At 38.4% G+C, this 12086-nt stretch overlaps 1 protein-coding gene across 8 annotated transcripts in view; it reads left to right on the top strand.

Annotated features, from left to right (window-relative positions):
- Window positions 1-12086, top strand: part of nap1l4b (nucleosome assembly protein 1-like 4b) — a 105236-nt gene that overhangs the window by 81973 nt on the left and 11177 nt on the right. For all 8 annotated transcript variants that reach the window (XM_059651922.1, XM_059651926.1, XM_059651927.1 and 5 more), the window contains one exon: window positions 9199-9234. In XM_059651922.1, coding sequence (XP_059507905.1) covers window positions 9199-9234 — 36 coding nt within the window. The remainder of the gene's footprint in view (window positions 1-9198; window positions 9235-12086) is intronic.

Below are 12086 nucleotides of genomic sequence, written 5' to 3' on the forward strand. Positions count from 1 at the left end.
AAATGCCTTGACTGCTGAAGAAAGGCAATGATGAATTATGTCAGACTATCCTTTTTGATAGTTTCACAAAGTAATGTATCTTGTGATTGAAGCTAGTTTGGAAGTTTTTGCTCTCGGATCACCTAGAAAAGGAATATTTTTATGCATCTAAATGAAAACCAAACTTTACATTGAAAACAACATATGGAATAGCAGACACTTGTAACAACAAAAATTCAACAACAGTTTTAATCAATGAAGAAGGCGACAAGATGTTCCAGTGTAAGGTTATCCAAATTCTGACATTGATCATCCAAATCAAGAAAATAACCTTTTTGGTGATTTAAATCAGCCACTTAGCCTTGGGCATAATTATTGCAGATGTTGTTTAGATCCTTATTGGAAAGGCGCACTTGGTAATAAAAATCCACCAAGGCCTCTCCTGAAAAGGTGTTTACTGTTCACTTGTCATTGACTCCCTTAGCACTTGCATTGCATTTTAGCACTAAATAGTCTCTGTAGGCATGCCTTTCATGTTCTCATTTTTTCCTGCCAGTCATCTCAACAGGCAATAGGTGCTGGAGTAGGCCATTCGGCCCTTCAAGCCAGCACCACCATTTCATTATGATCATGGCTGATCATCCACGATCAGTATCCTGTTCCTGCCTTATCCCCATAACCCTTGATTCCACTATCTTTAAGAGCTCTATCTATCTCCTTCTTGAAAGTATCCAGAGAGTTGGCCTCCACTGACTTCTGGGGCAGAGCATTCCATATATCCACCACTCCGTGGGTGAAGAAGTTTTTCCTCAACTCTGTTCTAAATGGCCTACCGTTTATTTTTAAACTGTGTCCTCTGATTCTGGACTCACCCATCAGCGGAAACATGCTTCCTGCCTCCAGAGTGTCCAATCCCTTAATAATCTTATACGCCTCAATCAGATCCCCTCTCATCCTCCTAAACTCAAGTGAATACAAGAGATAATGGGAACTGCAGATGCTGGAGAATTCCAAGATAATAAAATGTGAGGCTGGATGAGGCCCAGTTCGTCCCCTCCCCCCACTGCACCACACAACCAGCCCAGCTCTTCTCCCCCACCCACTGCATCCCAAAACCAGTCCAACCTGTCTCTGCCTCCCTAACCGGTTCTTCCTCTCACCCATCCCTTCCTCCCACCCGAAGCCGCACCCCCATCTACCTACTAACCTCATCCCACCTCCTTGACCTGTCCGTCTTCCCTGGACTGACCTATCCCCTCCCTACCTCCCCACCTATACTCTCTCCACCTATCATCTTTACTCTCCATCTTCGGTCCGCCTCCCCCTCTCTCCCTATTTATTCCAGTTCCCTCTCCCCATCCCCCTCTCTGATGAAGGGTCTAGGCCCGAAACGTCAGCTTTTGTGCTCCTGAGATGCTGCTTGGCCTGCTGTGTTCATCCAGCCTCACATTTTATTATCAAGTGAATACAAGCCCAGTCGCTCCAGTCTTTCAACATATGATAGTCCTGCCATTCTGGGAATTGACCTCGTGAACCTACGCTGCACTCCCTCAATAGCAAGAATGTCCTTACTCAAATTTGGAGACCAAAACTGCGCACAATACTCCAGGTGTGGTCTCACCAGGGCCCTGTACAGCTGCAGAAGGACCTCTTTGCTCCTATACTCAGTTCCTCTTGTTATGAATGCCAGCATGCCATTAACTTTCTTCACTGCCTGCAGACCTCTCGTCTGCCAAGTCTTTTGGTTTAAGCTGCAAAGATTAAGTTTTGCAACTTATATTCTTGGCTAGGTTTATGCAAAATTAGTTTTGTGTTCCATCGTGCCTGAAATATTTGCTTCTGTCTTTTGCATTTAAAGAAAGTTCTCTTAGCTACAGTAGTGTGTTCTAAGGTGAAAAGTGTGCATTTAAAATAATCTTTATCACTTTTCTCACTTTAGTCCCTCTTGTTGGTCCTGATTAGAAAGCTCTGAATTAGGAGGTTACCCACTTGTATGTTTCCTACCTGAAGGATATCCAGAGATCATCTGGGCTTCGTGAGTGTCAGATCCCTACGCTTTAACTTTGCACCTCTTATGCCTCCACCTGTAACTAATTGTAGGATGGAATCTGGGTTTTCTATTGCTGATGGTAAAGCCCTTTTGCATGCAGCAACTCTACTTGCCTTGTTTTTGCCCACAGTGTTGATCAGCCTATCAACCATCCATCCCCACTTTCACCCATTGGATTTGGCAAGCAAAGATAAAATGATTATCAATTGCACAGTTAGTATTTACAAGTGAAATGATCCATATCTAAAGATGGATTTGTACATTTAAGTTTGAGGTTCCACAAATCTTGCTACCAAATGTTGATCTTAATGGCCTCAGTGCCTTTATTAATGGATTCTGATTCCTCTGCCCAGGTTGTAGCAATCGGAGATTTGCCAATGTTTTTGTGGCATCTCAGAAGATTTGCTGGCAAAGGTGGTTTCTCCTGGTCAGACATGGTGACGTAGGTCACCTGTACCTGTTGAGTTTCTGTTGTGTTAATGTTGATCAGTTTCCTTTTTCCCAATCTATACCCAGGTTGGATAGCTATGTCTGAGATTTCATCTGCGTAACTAAAAGATCCTTGGTACTTCATAAACCTGTTAGTTTATAGCTGGTATCAGTTATTTCCATGGTGCAGTTGGTCTCAGTCCTCATTGTGTTAAATCCACAAGTTGCCATAGGGTCATGATGGACCTGTTAGAACTTGCAATTTGGAATACCAAGAAGGCATTACTACTTGGAAACTTGATTTGTGATCTCAATTTTTTTGGTCCTGCTGTGTTCAAAACTATCTATGCTATGATGGCTGATGCATTTATAGTATAGTTGTTCTCTCTCTGCGAAATGGTCTTTGCCATTTTACCTCACTGCACAGGAAACAGTCTTTCCTTTTTATCCTACAGGTTCAGTCTCCAGGAAATGGTCACTCCTGTTTTACCCAGCCAAGTCTAGAAATTTGTCTTTGTTTTATTTAACTGAGCAAGGAAACAGTCAAGCTCTATATTTTACCTGTCTGATTCTTTTGGGAATCTGTCCCTCCCATTATATCCTGCAGCCAGTTTGCTTCATTTTACTGAGAACAGGTAAACCTTTGTGTTTACCCACTGATCCAAGAGGCAATTATGATGCCACACCATCTTTAACTATCGCATCCAAAGACTCGTTCTTTGGTTCAGATCTTCTCATTTCAAAAGCTGACCTCTTTATCTAATGGCCAGTAAAACAGTCATTCAACCTTTTTTTGTCAATGTTTGATCCAGTGCCACCAACCAATGTTACGAAAATCTTTCTCGGTGTCAAATTGTGGTGGATTCAGACAGCTACTTTGAGTTTTGGGCACAATTATGATATGCACTTCTAAGTAAAGTCTGTTAAGGACACACTTGCTAAGAGTACATCTAGGTATTTCAGATTGGCTTGACAATTTCTACTTTATTTTTTCCTCCTGTTTTGCTGCACCGTTTTTACAGTTGGGTTGTCAATATCTTAGCATTTACATCAAGTTTTTAAACAGGGTCTACTGCTGTCCCCCTCATGTTCCCATTGTATCCTGCATAGCCCCTTGTCACCTGAGACTGCTGATTCAAGCTGTGAAAATTTTTCAGTTTCATGCTTTTTATTTTTAGCTTGGCTTCCACATTAATTGGCAAGATAGGATATGAAGCCAACTGTATTGGCTGCACTTCCCTTCAAGTTTAAAAGTACTCACAGCTGCGTTGCATACATTTCATCTTAGTTTAAAAAGACATTTAAAAATAAATCAATCAATTGTCACTTCAACTTTAGCTATCTTTTGGTAGGTATTTAGTGCAACAAAATTCACCAGCTTGGATCTTTCTGTCAGAAGAATTCAAACAAATTGATTCATTTGCTGGATCAGCAAAATTGAAAATATAGAAAGCGCAATCCCTGTTTTGAACAGCTTCGGCAATGGACACCAAATGCAGAAGAGATTTACACCTCTGTTATATGGGAAGAACACCAGATTCTATGTTGTGTAGACAACAGTTCGATGAGAAAAATTTATATTTATCAAAGACCCAACTGTTTATGATCTATTTCACTTCAAGAACAAATATGACTGATATTAAACTTCAATAGTAGATCCACCCCATAAGCAAAATCATTTTCGAAATCATCTGTAGAAGTTGAAAATGAGAGCTCGTTTGTGACAGTCTTTGATTTGTCAGTTGTTAAATGGCTTGAATCAAAAAAATCGTCTAACTCTTGAATGGAGAGAGAATGGGAACTGCAGATGCTGGAGAATCCAAGATAACAAAGTGTGAAGCTGGATGAACACAGCAGGCCACAGCTCTGATGAAGGGTCTAGGCCCAAAACGTCAGCTTTTGTGCTCCTGAGATGCTGCTTGGCCTGCTGTGTTCATCCAGCTTCACTCTTTTGTTAGCTCTTGAATGGGCAGCCCAAGCAACAGTGGATGCAATTAAGACAATTGTTCAAGAAGAATTTTATAATAAAGTTCCATTTAATGCAGAATATTGACTACTTGACACACAATAGACCATTCAGTAGAAGAAGCAGACCTCATTTGATCAATATACCATAGTGGTAATATTAATACAAAATGCATAAGCATTCTAGTGCAGCAGTGATACAACTTGATTTTGTGTTCACTCTGAAAGGGAGCTACTTGGATCAAAGCCTTATTTTAAACTTAAATAAGGGCAACTATATTGTCATGAAAGCATGTAATTGCACACCTAAGTAGTGCGGACAAGCATTTAAAGAATATTCTGAAATAGCTCAGTATATTTCTAATACAAAGAAAAATACTAAGGGAAGGATCCACTCTTTGTGGCTTATTAAAATTGAGGAAACCATCAAACTTGAGGAAAAAGCATGTAGAGATGATGACCCATCAGATGATTGGGTAGAAGATAAAGAACAGCAAAGAATTACTAAAAATTAATTAGTGGAAACCAACTGCAAAAGGAAAGAACAAATAACTAACTTCTGTAGGTATTTACTTGGAAAAAAGTAAAGTGAGTGGTTTTTTAGGGTATGGCAGTAGGAAATTAATACATGTTAAGGAAGTTGAAATTAGCAAAAAAGTTTTTATTTCTCCACATTAAAGAGAATATGAAAAAATGTCTAGCATACTGTATATTCATTAGTGGAAGGGAGAGAAGAACTTGATGAAATTGTAATTAGCAGAAAAGTAGTACCAAGCAAATTGGATCTGTAGACTGAAACAGGGTCCTGATGTACTTCATCCTAGGGTCTTAAGTGATGGCTAACAATTGTCGTGGATGTATTGATGCTGATTTTGGAAATGTGTCTGAAAAGCAGCAAAAAATAATTCCCCTATTCAAGAAGGGAAAAAGCAAGAAACTACAGGCCAGTTATTTTGATGTCTATCGTAAGGTGTTAGAATCTCTTAAGGAGCACTAGAAAACTCAAGGTAATTAGGATGAATCAATATGGCTTTGTGAAAGGGAAGTTATGTTGAAAAAATTTATTGGCGTTCTTTTGAAGGAATAAAATAAGCAATAGCTGGAGTGGGTGTCTGTTGATGTATTGTGCTTTTATTTTCCAGAATTTGAGAAGGTGCTATGTTAAAGGCTCTTTGGCAAAATAAGACCTCAGGTGATGGACTTAGCATGGAAAGAAGATCTGGCTGTTGGTAGAAAATGGACAATATGCATAAATGGATCTTTTGAAGAGCTGTGACTCGTGGAGTGCTGCATGAGTCGCTGGCGGTGTCCCAGTTTAGTCAGTATTTAGATAAGGGAGCATTGGTATGGTATTTAAATTTGCATATGATCCAAAGATATGTGGAAAAATATATTGTGAAACAGACATTAGGATCCTGATGTGGATATATTGACTGAGTAAACAAAACTGACCAGTTGAGTATATTGTGGGGAAAATGTTTGACAAGAAGAAAATCTTTTTAACAAATAATGGTATTACTTAAATGAAGAGTGACTTCATAATTCCAAGGTGCCGTGAAATCTAAGTTTTCAAATGCATGAGTCACAAAGTTAGTATGCAGGTACAAGGAGTATTTATGGCTAATGAAATTCTATCCTTCATTACAAGAAGAATTGAATGTAAAAGTAAGGAATTTTCTTGTTTTATTTGTGTAGGGTATTGGTGAGACTATATTTCAAATATCTCTGCAGCTTCGATCTCCTTTTAGGAAGACCATAAATGCATTGGAGGCTGGTCATAGAAGGTCTACTAGATTGCTGCTGGAATGTACAGGTTGTCTTGAGGAAAGGTTGGACAGCTTGGATTTGTTTCCACTGGGTTTTAAAAAGTGAACTTCGACTGAATTTAATTATACAAGATTTTGAAAGGTCACAACAAAGTGGGTATGGAAACGTTTCTCCTTCTTGTGGGTGAGTCCAGATTTGGGGGCATGATTTAAAAACAAGGGGCTGCCCTTTTTAGGATAAATGAAGGGTTTTTTAAAGGATTCTACACCATTAGAACTCTCTCCCTCTGAAGAGGATGGAGGCAAAATTGTTGAATATTTTAACATGGGGCTAGATTGATTCCCTTGCTTAATTAATAATAACCCAACATTATTGGGTTAGACAGGATGTGGACTTCAAAACACAATATAAACAGATTAGCTGCGATCTTACTGAATGGTGGAGCAAGCTTAAGGGAACAATGATCATCACAGATATCAAATATCTATGAGACTTTGGTGACTAGGATTAAAATAGCTTTTAGTTAAAAGATCCCATCTGCTGAAGAAGGGTCTCAGCCTGAAACGTCAGCTTTCCTGCTCCTCTGATGCTGCTTGGCCTGCTGTGTTCATCCAGCTCTACACCTTGTTATCTCTATGCTGATTTTTCCTCATTTACTTAAGATATCCTCAAAAAATTTAGTCTTTTGATAAATTGTTCAATTGAAATTACAAGAGAAATGATTGGAAACTGCATTGTAGGTGAGGAATTGGCTGAAGGAAAAATAATTTTGCATGGATGTCAGGTTTGCAGTTTGAGGGGTAGATAGAATATAAAACAGTTCTCTAGTGTTCAACGAGTCCTCATCTGCCTTTAATGCTGGGTATTGGGTGGAGTGGGGCTAGGTACTTTTGAGGTGGGCAGAGTTGAGATAGATTGATCCAGGTGTGTTTGCACTGTTCTTAACCTTCTTCTAATGGTTCCTGTTTGACTTTGTTGATTCAAATGCCATATTAATTCAACAAAATCCATGGACTGAAAATTGGTCCGTAGCTTTGTCTGGATGGAGTTAAACAGTTTTCTTCTTTGCGTTGAGCGGCAGGCAGCAGGTTAGATGTCATGAAATTGACCTTTTATGATTATTAGGAAGAGATTGCTTTTGTAGCATTCACTTCAGGCCTTGCTAAAATCCTCGAATATTGACCAGAACAACACATGAGCTTTTCAACTCAAGTGATGTCTTTGGGTGTCGATTGTTTGTGTTTATTGTTTGCTTGAAACAACTATGATCACTTTGAGCAGAGAATTGATACAATTCTGTAGACCAGACAATGTGCATGCCTGCAAGTCAGGATTTCTGAGCTTTTCAAAGAAAAAGATTGCATGTTTTGCTAGCTTGAAAATTTAATGAGTTAAAATACAGTAGAGATGTTGTATTGAAGCTGCAGAACTTAGGCATGTGGGCATTCTTGTCTGCACCCAGGAGCAAAAATCCTATAGGATGTCTTATCTACCAAGTACCCAGGCTAATGACCTCTTGAGACTGGTCAGAAACTTGGTATAGTATAGGAAAGATCCAGTTGTCAAAGTCAATTTGGGTGCCATTCATTTAGTTTTTATTAACACTCTCTCGGTTAAGAGTGTGGGAAACTAGGGGCTAAATTTAAAAAGAACTGCAAAGAAGGTAATCTCTGAATTACAACTTGAGTCTCTAGCAAATTTACGTGCTTTGTTTAAAACACTGCTTACAATCCTCAGATTCACCTGAACAAAATTAATTTTATTTCTTGGGATACTGACAACAGTACTGAGGAAGGATGAAATTGTTCTAATGGGATGTACTGCACCTGAACAACACAGACCAGCATCCTGACAAATTGAATAGCTGGATTTGTAGGGTAAGGCTTCTAATAAAATAGTTGAGGTAAAGGTTGGCAGAGAAAGAGTTCAGTGAGCATGATTTAGAAAATTGAGGTAGTCCAAGGCAATGCAAGTTTACAAGCCTCTGACAGGAAGTGACAGACCATAAAAGTAGACAAGTCTTCCAGAAAGTTAGGTCAGGCTTTGAAAAAATGGTGAAAGGACAAATTTGAAGACTCGTTATCTGAAAGCATACAGTCATTATAACAAAGCTCAAATTCCCGAATTAGATTGGATGAAACTAATAAATAGAAAGGGAAATAAGTCATTAATGACTGTTGTCCACATGTTACCTAACTAACTACTTTGTAGGATAACATAGGCAGAAATCATTAAATAATTGAGGCTTGTAAGAAAGCTACTACTGGTTACTTTGTTAGTGACATTTTATGCAACTTATTCCATTGCAGCATAACATTTACCTTACTTTCCGTTGAAATCATTCTTTATGGGAACATGTACACAGCTTTGATTTCAAGGTCGAAGTATTTTATGCAGCAGGAAATGCAGTGACCTAGAATAATAAAATAAGTTCTAAAATAAAATAATGCCAAAATCAAAAATAACTCAGCAATGCATTATATGGAGTCTTGTGTCTCTGATCTTAATCCTGCCCAAACCGCTGGTGTACATTTTGATTTTTGAAAGGTTTAACTTATCTATTGTTATTTAAATGTGCATATCATTATACTTGCCTGCAGCTATGATATGTCCCTTTGAAAAGAAACTTTGGGTGAGTATGTACCTGCTAAACATCCCTAAACATTGTAATTGGCCTTTCTGACCTGGTAAACTTTTGACATTGTACTCCCAACATGTTGGTTTCATTTCTCACATTGTGGTCTCATCACTACTTGATATTTTTATGAATAAACTTAAGGCTTAAAACATGTTTGGAAATAAGCAGCACAAAAAGTAAATAATGGAAGAATCATCTGTACTGAAATTTCCCAGTGAGCAACTTTTCTACAGAAGTTGTTCATTGGGGTTTAATATGTATTTTGTTGGAGATGACATAGTTTGAAAAGTGTAAGCCTGAGCGCATCGTTGTTTGCAACGTTAGAATTACATGAGGTTTCATAAGAAATACGCATTTTTTTCTTTTGCAGTATGAGGTGGAGGAAGGTGAAGAAGGTGAAGAGGAGGTAAGAAAGTATACAGCTACAGATTGATTTTACTTTGCATGTTACAGCTGGCACCCACTCTAGCAGTTGCCTTTTCTCTTCAGAAAAATGTGGAGATCTTGCCCTCCAAAAGAGGACACCTAATGAAATTGTCTGACTGTATTTTCTTTCCAAGTATCGGGTACTAACAAAACAAAATCAGTTTTCCATACCAAGTTTGTTTCTGATTAATCTTGATGATCTTTCTGAAGAAATAGTCTCAGGCAAAGGGGCTAACCATTTACCACTGGTGGAAAAATTTCTTAATGCAGAATGTACTGAAGTTTTGGAATTGGCTATTCTGGAGTGCTGTGGTTATTTTGTTAATCAAATTAAAGATTGACTTTTTTTTGCGGGGGGGGGTGTAATGTGAGACTTAAGTGGGAGAGTGAAATTGATGCCAAAGTTTGTACTGAATGGCAATGCAGGCTGAAGACCATGTGGCCTTTCCTGCTCATATTTATCCTGTTCTTTAAGACATGTAGCACTATCCTGGATAGGTTGACTGAATTAGCGTCTTTCCTCCAGGCTGCACTCTCTTTTCTTTGATTGTGGAGCAAATCATATTATGGAAACTACTTTAGGTAAAGTAACAGCTGGGCATGCGGCTGTGCAGCAGGGAATGGACCAGTAATGCTAGGTTTGCATATATTCTGGATGTGCATCTGCATTGTAAGGAATGGAGCAACAGAGCTGAGCATGTGGTTGCACTTGGAAATGCAGTGTTGGTGCTTGTGTACAGCTGCACTCTAGGGGCTGAAAGGATAGCACGTGTGCTTATGGGAGTGGAAAGTTAGCACAGGCAATGTGGTCATACTGTAATTGTATTTGCATTTATTCAAGGGGTTGAGTTGGCTTTTCATAAAATGAGAGCACAGAAGTCTGACTTGGCTAATGGATTAGCCATAGCTAACCTTGCATATTCTTTCCTTTTGAAATATATGTCCCATGCTGTTTTAAGCTACATCTGTTGGATATGCTGTCTGTTGTGTTTTAGTCATACTTTTGTACTTTAATCATGTCAAGTTTGTCCCATGCTGACTATTTGAATTATTTTAAATCAAATTGAAGGGATCCAAACAAACACGAGTCTCCTTTGTCTGTTTGGGTTAGCGGGGTGGAGGGAAGAGGTGGAATTAGGTTATTTAAGATCTGATGTAACAGTAGTACAATTGTCTGTTTTGAGGTTGGAGGGGATCGAGAGAATAAGGTTATTTGAAAGCTTGATGATTGGAATACTGCATCCAAACACACACACCTAATGTACAGACAAGATGTGTTTTAGGGAAATTCCGTAGTGCATCTTAGTCTTATTGAAGGGAATATGTATATAAGAATCTTGTTTACTCTGAGATTATTCAGTTAGCCTAAAAGGACACATCCTTTCCTTTATGGGGTGGCTTAGAAGGTTTTAATATCCTTCCTTGGTGCCATAGTAAATGGTAAATTGATGAAGCTTTTTATCACTCACAGGTACTTTGACTTAATGAGTGGTACTGGAGAAAAGCAGTTTACTGTAGAAATAACTTCATTGAGCAGTTTGAAATTTTTGATTACAATCAGTTTTTTTTTCTCCTCCCCAGAGGCTGAAACTTTGCTTCCCTGTTTAGTTCATTTTATTTGTTTTCATTGATATATCGGCTGATTTATATTGGTAACTAGCTGACGGTTGGAATACTTTAAAGTTCAGTCATGAACTTGTGATCAGTTAGTTAATCTCAGCAGCAGGTACATGACAGTTGGTCTTCATCCTTTTGGATACGGTGGGGGGAAAATATGGTGATTTTTGTTCCTTGTTATGATTCACAGATGAATAAATTTGTGACTGAGGATTGAGCTCTACTGTATTGCCTATCAAATGGAATAAAATGGTAGACAAGGGAAGTGAGTTTTTAAAAAAGCATGTAGAACAAAGACTTATTTAAAAAGTCATTTTACACAGACTTATGTCAACTTTCAAGTGTCACACGTGTTGATCAAAATTCACTCTAGCATAATTTTTAGGATGAATTGGAGAATGAGACAATTTAATCAAGGCATGAAGGTATAATAATAATCATTTGTCATTTTGAAGACGCCTCACTTTTTTTAGACAGTTCTTCCATTGCTACCTAGTTACTTTTTTTCGACAAGTTTGCAATTGCTGGGGATGAATTTGTTGGAACATTGGGTTTCTGATCAGTTCAACTGAAAAACTGGGTCATTGAGAACTGAAACACTGGTGGACAGTGTAATTGCACTGGTGATTTTATAAAGGAACTGTTCATTTAAATATAGGTGCTAGATTTATAATAGGAAATATTGACTGAGTGTGCATGTAGGTGCAGCACTGTTTATATGGGTGGTGGATATAGGTTTGCTTTATAAAACAAAAACTCGTTGACTGATTAGCTTCTACTGGGTACATTACTTCTTCCAGAGCAAGATGAAAAATTTCATTAATGGATCAATCCACTAATCTGTGCAATATAAATGTGCAGTCTTGGAGGAATTAGACCCATATCTTTTCACTCCACAGCAGCATCTTGCATTGCTACCTAAGAGCTCCACACTTGAATTTCTTCAGGTTCAGACACTGTGTTAGTCCAGAAATTGGATCCATAACATCATACGAGAGATGCAGAGGAACTTTGCAGTCAGTGCACTGTGCTGTCTCATCAAATTGGAGTGATACGCAGATTCGTGTATTCTGTTTTCCGGAGGTGTCATATTTGCACTTACTGAAAAGGAAGTTGTTATTAATTGCATCACTTCAATGTCTTTGTGAAGGTATGATGTCTGGTTTGAAAAGTCTTGCTGCAAATGATACATTTTCCTCATGCATTCTGCCAGCA

Source organism: Stegostoma tigrinum, chromosome 17 (genome assembly GCF_030684315.1).
Source record: "Stegostoma tigrinum isolate sSteTig4 chromosome 17, sSteTig4.hap1, whole genome shotgun sequence".
Taxonomy (NCBI): Eukaryota; Metazoa; Chordata; class Chondrichthyes; order Orectolobiformes; family Stegostomatidae; genus Stegostoma; species Stegostoma tigrinum.